Raw genomic sequence first — 8,140 nt, forward strand, 5'->3', positions numbered from 1 at the left:
GGTTTAGGGTTTCTAAGTCCATTGTCTGTGCCGTGTGGTGCATGTTTAGGGTTTTCTGGACCATCTGTGTCATCTGGTGGTTAGGGTTTTAGGGTTGTTCTAGTCCATGTCTGTGCCGTGTGGTGCATGTTTTAGGGTTTTCTGGACCATCTGTGTCATCTGGTAGTTAGGGTTTTAGGGTTGTTCTAGTCCACGGCTGTGCCATGTGGTGCATGTTTTAGGGTTTTTCTAAACCATGTTTGTACCATGTGGTGCACGTGTGGTAGGGTTTGTTAAACGCGTGGTAACTGATATTAAACTCAGAGCACCCGCAGCACAATTATGCGACTACTAACAGCTAGATGTATCGCGTCTAGATGATCCTACAATCAACCGGCACAGTGATTTTGTCATCGGCCAAGCCACAGCTGTGGGGTGGGACATTTGACCCACTACTGTTTGTGTAGCACGTATGGTGTGTACTTGTGTGAATGCCATGGCAACCGTCTAATGGTGTGCTTGTTGCAATGTTTCTTGTGACCTATGGCAGGTGCCAGGACAGCCTTCGGTAGATTCACTGGAGAGTGTGCTCCTGTCACGAGAGATGTACAAACGACTGCTTTCGCCCGAAGTCAAACTGCGCATCTTTGAACCGATCAGTAATCTGGGCAAGGCGCCAACGACAAAGTGAAACGTTCAGGGACCCAAAGGCTGAGAATGCTTTTGCCCTACGCCTGCTTTTAATAGTACTGAGATGCGCCTGAGGCTGCTGGTAGGAGTATTGCGCCTTAGGCTGCTGGTAGAAGTATCGAGATGCAACGAATATGTGTGGTAGTAAAATTTACAAGCAATCAGATATCAATCTCAAGTGCTATACACGCCTGAAGGTGCGAGGATGTGTGGGGTAAGCGCCAGAAGTACGAGCATTTAGGAACGCAATCGCGAAAAGCGTTCTGTGACATTTCATCGCGGCGTGTAGCGATGCGGTTGTCTTCACCTCAATGGGACGCTATGAAGACAGACAGCACTCGACGGCGCACTCCGAAGGGTTAGTTGCTTTATAGACGCACTGGTCCTTTGTACAGCCATGAGATTGTTGTGTTACTTACTGCACAGGAGCACTTGCTATGTTTGTTAGCTACACGAGTTCAGCGTATAGATAGACTGGGGCGAGTGCTTATCAACAGTTTACCGACGTGGTCCTTACCGTTGATTCTGGCGGTCACAGCGGCGCCTTGTGTAGTAATGAAGCGCCTGAACTTTTGCGTGAAAACTTGTAGGTGAGTATCCGGAGGTGACCAAACTTTAGCAACAGATATAGGAGAGATGCCGATTTAGCTTATGCGAGCAGAATAGTCAGCCTTGCAGAGTGGACCATGTCAAGTATCGATGGAACTGGCTCGTCCGTTGGAGAACGACAGGAGTAGACATGGTGAGGCAACGGGGACATCAATGAAATATGATTGGTGTTTGTAGCGGATTGATTGATAACAGTACTCCAAACCAATTCTGTGATGTTCATGTGATGCATTGTGTAGTACAATAAAACAAACTAGAGTGGCGTGAATTTGGGGTCTCCGTGATCTATGCCTGCCTCTCAACACATATATACAAGTGATATTATCAGCTACATCTACATTGATAACTTTAAAAGGTCGTCATTGCTAAGTTAAAGAAATCTCTAGCAGTGGTTGTTTGCAATCTACTGTATTAGGAGGGTCTCGTTGAGGGCCTATTAGATCGTAGAGGGCTTTGAACTCTCAGAGAGAATGGATGTTCATGGATTTTACGGGAAAAGTTGAGTTTTAGTCCGAAGGAAAACATTTTGTTGTAAAAAATGATAACAATCACCGCAAATTACAATGCCAGTGTACAAACATCAAAACACATTGCCTTCTCTGATTTTGCTTGTACCTATAGTAAACTATTGAACTCGTGCAGATATGCAACTTATTCGCAAACACAACACGCATATGCAGCACTAAAACCGTAAGCAATTCCACAACAGTCATATATCATAGTATTCATACAAAATGCTATCGAGGCGTGACACATACAACAAAAAGCAATAGGACAGCATACTGAATTTGCGCTACTGAAACGACAACACTGAAAAGACATTGAGATGGTGTTCAATCTATAAATGTCACGAACTTACTACATATTTATTTCCACTACTTTATAATAAGGTACGGTTTGTTAATGTATTTAAGCTGATTCTTCGCCCTCTATTAGACTTTCGATGTCGATGTCTGCGGCTGCGTCTTCCTTGGTATCTTCTTCGACGAAAATCTCAGGGTAGGTCTCGGAGGCCTCAGGGTACTCTATCAAGTACTCGTCCATATCTTCGTATACTGAACTTTCCATAGGTACTTCCTCTTCGGCACGACAGCACACTTCCTCTGAGCAGATTGGGATTCCTTCATCACAGGCCCCTTCCCAGATACAACATACTTCCAAGTTATTATTTTGCGTGAAACCCTCGTCACATGCGAATGTGAGTGTTTGACAGTCCATTAAGGGGTTGGTGGTGGCGGCACTGGCAAAAACGGCCAGAGAAATGAGGATGATTGATTTTGACATCATTCTAATTATTACTTTAGATTATTTTCGATGAAGTACAATATGAATTATATGTACACGAGCCAGTCGTATATATGGAGGAATATAGTTGAGAAATTAAAATATTCATTGAGCATCTGAAATCTGAAGCGACGAATATGCGTAGTTGCGTACAGTCAGTGACTCAGTGTACTTTATTTAGTCAGCATTCTTCAGTCTACCACTCTGTGGAGAGTGAGTCGGACTCGCTCGGTCAGTGATTTTCTCTCGAGTAGAGAGAGAGAGCACGCCCACGGTTCCACGGTTAACAAAGTCGAATAAATATCGCCAACGGAATCACCACACTATTGTTTTGGGCACACAGTGACACAGGCAGTCACTGTCAGGCAATACTTTATGTCACACATGGTCTGTTGGTCACTAATACTATTAATATTCTGGGAGCTGGAGGCTGGGAGCAGAAAAAGCATCTAAAATAAAATTTTGTTAATTTTTTTTATGGCTATTTAAACTCTCTCTTTTTGGTTCAGGAATCAACTGTCATTTTGTATTATTTTTTAAACAAATTGTGACTATCTTTGGTTGAGTTTAAGCCTACTGGTCCCCTGGGCGGCACTGACATGACACTTGAGCCTTGGCACTTGACAGTCTGGCACTCAGTCTCGCGGCACACCACTGTCACCAGATACCAGACAGCCAGACGCGGCGCTAAAACTAAAAACAGTCACATTTGCAGCTTCGCGACGCGCTCACTGATTCACTGAATGATGACTACTGTGAATAATTTTTATTGTTTTTTAAAATAAAATAAAAACTAAATATTTTTTAAAAACAAAACTTTATTGTTTTAGCGACACTGGGCAGTGGACACTGCGAGAGGGTATTGCATATTTTATATTTTCTAATTATTTTTTAAACAACAAAAAAAGACATATTACTAAATACTATCAATTGTCAAGTGTTAACTGTCATCAGCCACAGCCTCACAGGCGAGTGAGGCCACACCCGCCGCCGCTACTGCAGCACGCAGAAATTCTGACAAATTGCCGTATTGTTTTTTTTTTTGCCAACTGCTTTCAAAAAGGCCAGCGAGAAATCCAAGAAGCCAGAGATAAACTATTATAAATATTTATGTACATAGTCTGTTCAGGAACTTTCTGACGTGAATTGCCGAGGCGCCCAGCCCAGTCCCAGCGGACCCGAGGCTCGTGGAGACGAGGAGCTGAGTCACGTAGGTAACGAGCATATTCAAGCATGGGGTCGACTCCTATCGAGCGAATTCTTTGTAACTTTTCAAATGTCGTCGACTCCAAACTATTTATTGGACAAAACATATGATATCCACTGTTTGTTAAAAAAACGACTCCAACTGTATTTATCTTTTATTTTGTTTATATATAAAAACTATAAATTAAGTAGAGAGTACAGATTAGAGACTCAAATTCACAAAACGGGAAAACGAACATATTTGTTTTTATATTTTTAAAAACAACCCTGTTCGGTTTTAGTCAAACCCTAAACCCTAAAACAAATGTGCTTGTTATCTGTTTTGATTTCCACAGAATTTAAAAAAAGTCACTCGTGAGTCGTGAGTCATGACTCGTCGACGATTTATATTTATATATTTTTCAAATCCGAAAGCGAAATTCGTACATATGTAGCATGTACATTGCAGAGTACATGTACACTAAATATTACACAGTTGTTTTTGTAAAAACCAGTTAATTATTTTACTCAAGTACTCGGTCCAATATCTCATGCGCCAACGACCTTTTTTTGAAAACCTGGAATGATCGTTTCGGATTTGTTTTTTCAAACTAATTTCCAATACAGATAGTTCAAATTTCTAAATATTATCTACATTTGTGATATTATAATCACTATTTGTTATCTTGTATGCTCTTTTTTTTTAAACAATAAAGTCAATACTGTTTTTATTACAAATGTGACTTCTACAAGTTCTACTTGCTTCAAATAAAATAATATTTTTAGTTTTTTTTAGCCTTGTTGTTTTATTTCTTTTGGGAATCGGGACTTGGGAGTCGGGAGTCGGGGGTCGGGAGTCCTGGACTATTCACAGGGGCAGTGAACACTGATTCACTGAACACTGAACAGTGGAACACTAAATAAACACTAAACAGTGGCTACACGCGGTTGGGTCACTCTCAAAGGGGGAGTGTCAGTGGGGACAGGGGAGTGGACTGAAAGTGTTAATTATATAGATGTGGAACAGTGAAAGTCATCTGAAAATCAAAACAGCGAGAAGAAATCCCCCAGCCGGGCCCAGCGAATCAGCGATTTTATTGGCGTCTAGTAAAGTTTTGCTTGGGCCATAATTAATTACGGCCTTTTATAAAACACCGAGTTCAGAAATGAGAAACTAAAAATACGGGGCACGAGGCCATAATTTACACAGGGTCTGAGGGCGGCTCTGAGCCCCAGGGCCTTGGGGCCTGGGGCCTGGCTTCCGGGCCCTGGTGGAGGCCGGCAGAAGCCCGGTATGTACATTGTTGGGGGTTTTTTTAAAAACAACAAAGAGAAACAAGTGGGACTGGCCAAAACAATAGGCAAATGACGTTCCAAGGACAGACACAATTCTTTTTATTTTTATTTGGGGGGGGGATGGGGGGGGTTAAACAAATGGAATGTCTTTATTTTAAACAACACGAGATGGCTGTGACGAGGAGCCGAGTCAACTCAACCAAGAAAAAAATATATGCCATGGAGCCTTTCAGTGAGCCGTGAATGAGCGCGACATATATTTGTTTTTATAGAAATTGTAAATATATGAATCAAAATTCAACCTCCGACCAAGTGTGAACTATGAAGTCTGAAGTTCTGTTAAATACAGAAGTGTGAACTTGTGTGAACCTAATACATATTTTTAATTACAGTATTTTGTTTAACAGGTCAACATTTTGAATTTTGGTTCCGATTGATTCGCTGCTTTTGACAAATTTGTAGTATTACTGGGTTACAATTCGATAGAACCGTTGATCTGAAATTTATTTTTTTGGCATGTTCAAAACTTCAGACTTAGACAAGTTCAGGGTTCAACAGAGTTTTCACTGAGATAAGGGGACTAAACGTCAACGATGAGAGTCGTCGTGGCAGTCCAATGGCTAGAGAGCCATAGATTTACGGCTTACTGCCCACGTGGTTCTCTGTCTAGGACGAATGGATGTTAGCAACTGATAGGTTGCATGTGGCATTGTCGAAGCAATAAATAACCCCCTAATGGACTTCTCTGGTGGTTGTCTAGTTGTCGCCTCTGGTTTGAATAATGTGGTGGCACTGGTGGGTTTGCGTTGAGAGTTGTTAGCCTAGACTAGAAGTAGTTACGCTCAATAAATTAATCGACAATAGTTGGCTCTGTTGTGGTTTATGCATGTTCAATGTGTTTTGGGGTTTAGGGTTTAGGGAAGGTATTTTTGTTGTGTCCGTCGCCGTGGCACCTGCGGCTTTTTTTAGTTTTCTTCGATGCAGCGTACACTTCTTGCTGATGTGTTGTACTTTAATTAGCGACATTCATAGATGAAAGTAGGGCATCCTAAAGTTTTGTGTCCAGCTTTATCACATACTTAAATTTTGAAGAGGTTTATCCTGTGGTCGACGTTAGCGGTAGATGGTCAAAAAGTCGAGTTTCGAGCTTATTAGTCTTATTGGTGCAGGACGAATAGTTGTCGTCCGAAAGTTTTCTCACCCAAATGGATGATACTCGAACTATTATTTGAAAGAGCATATCGATACGTCCGCGCTACCAAATGGATTTCAAATCGGGAACAAAAATTCGTATGAATAATGTTGGATGACTACTTATTATCTCATCTAAGCCACATCTGCTTTCAGAAGTACCTGCGATATTCGATCACAAGATTTGTATAGTCACTACTTTATTCAATACACTATTCTGTACAACCGGCGTTGAAAACGGAATGTTTTCTTGCGATTATACCAAACGAGAACTGGCTAATGGCGTGTAGTTTTTATACGCTCTAGTGCCTCTGTTTATTTTACCCTGTAGATTATACTATATTTTGGTGCAGGATATATATTCTGCCTTCAGAAGTATGCAGAATACCTATATGTGTGTATCCCACAAGAGCGAGTTTTGGAGCTGGGCTCATAGGTCATTATAAATTTGAGATGTTAAAATTCTGGTTATATTTTCATAGCCACATTACAAAAGTAGAGATGAAAACGATCACATACATAAATATGTGGCTGTTATAATAAAAAAATACCCACAAAAATGAAATTGCAGCAACGTGCAGAGGAGTGTATATATTTGTCATCACGTGATAATAGAGGGCAAAGTATATTATTGTCATGATTGGAATTTGCACGTAAGTTACCGTTGCCTTGCATCTGCAAGATCTTTATTACTTCGCACAGTACATGGTGATCTTCACAGGCGAGGGGCGCACTTTAATTGGCCGACTGTATCCAGCTATCGGTTCACAACACGGAACACTGTAGGCGGAGGCATCACACTGTGTGACTGTCATTCGGTCAGCTCCAGTACGGCAGGGAGCGTGAAAGGCCGATGGGGGTATGCGGAAGAGCTCTCCATCAACACAGACTAAGCCGTTGTCCTTGCCCAGATATATATCGAACTTTTCGGTGCGCAAGCATTGCACCTCCGCTCCGTAGAGATCGAGATGTTCAGAACCTGCAACAAACGAATACGTAAATCAAATACTTCCAATGAAACACTCACCATGTCGCATTTGACAGGGCCGACACTAACAGACTACGTAGTTAGCTCTACTGTCAAACCATTATACTCTGTGTGGCCACATCGGACCATATGTACACAAAATTAGTATGTGAATGTAGTTTGTCCGATAATTTGGCTGTAGCTTCGAGACAGGATAAAATGTGAATTCTACAATACTCTCCACCATCAAACATGCACGAGCACAACATCACTCGACAAATAAAACACACACTACGATTGTTGCCTGCTTGTGCGCAGCCTTCTATCACGCATACCTCTATCGCCTTTACCAACAGCACCCAGGATGGTGGTCAAAGAAGTGGAGTCTGGCGCAACCTCATCAACTGCGAGGATATCCATCCCTCGCATGGCGGCGTGCGCGTACGGAGCTATAGTAAACCCTGGCTCCAATTCAGCCACCTGCAGGACAGGGGTTGACACAGTATATACACAACACATCAATTCTATGGCGCACAGCTGTACGACGATGTGCAATGTCAGATTGAGTTTAGCATGTATTGGGCACTCATCGCACGCGCAGTTGGTTTGGCAAGGAGACTCAAATACATGGGTGAGGGTGGGATAATTTCTTTTAATCATGAAATGATATATGAGACTCTCAATCGAATGGAGTGCTTATATGGTTTACAACGATTTCAGCGATCCGAGCATTCAGTCAGACATGCTCTGGTCTGTGTCAATGGGAACCCAGTACCTAGGAGTAGAAGGCCGAAGTGGTGACACTGGGTTGCTAAGGAGAACTGAACACTCTCTCATACTACAATCGTCACCATACTCCTATCATCATATCCGTAACACACGCACATATATATATATATATATATATATATAGTGTGTGTGTGTNGTATGTGTCGATAT

General features: G+C 41.9%; 3 protein-coding genes across 3 annotated transcripts in view; 1 reads left to right on the forward strand and 2 right to left on the reverse strand.

Moving 5' to 3' along the window:
* Positions 1–670, forward strand: part of SARC_08947 (hypothetical protein) — a gene marked incomplete at its 3' end in the record, with an annotated part of 6,839 nt that extends 6,169 nt beyond the window's left edge. Inside the window, exon 5 of the mRNA XM_014297054.1 lies at positions 530–670. Coding sequence (XP_014152529.1) covers positions 530–670 — 141 coding nt within the window. The remainder of the gene's footprint in view (positions 1–529) is intronic.
* Positions 671–2,109: 1,439 nt separating this feature from the next.
* SARC_08948 (hypothetical protein) lies at positions 2,110–2,622 on the reverse strand. Its single transcript, XM_014297055.1, has one exon. It carries the CDS (start codon positions 2,563–2,565, stop codon positions 2,188–2,190), a length of 378 nt encoding a protein of 125 aa, XP_014152530.1. The 5' UTR covers positions 2,566–2,622; the 3' UTR covers positions 2,110–2,187.
* A 4,270-nt stretch (positions 2,623–6,892) lies between these two features.
* The window catches only part of SARC_08949 (hypothetical protein), a gene marked incomplete at its 5' end in the record, with an annotated part of 5,143 nt that continues 3,895 nt past the window's right edge, over positions 6,893–8,140 (reverse strand). The window contains 2 exons of the mRNA XM_014297056.1: positions 6,893–7,213; positions 7,537–7,681. Of these exons, the coding sequence (XP_014152531.1) occupies positions 6,924–7,213; positions 7,537–7,681 (435 nt within the window). The 3' untranslated portion in view covers positions 6,893–6,923. The remainder of the gene's footprint in view (positions 7,214–7,536; positions 7,682–8,140) is intronic.

Source organism: Sphaeroforma arctica (assembly GCF_001186125.1).
Source record: "Sphaeroforma arctica JP610 unplaced genomic scaffold supercont1.858, whole genome shotgun sequence".
Taxonomy (NCBI): domain Eukaryota; class Ichthyosporea; order Ichthyophonida; genus Sphaeroforma; species Sphaeroforma arctica.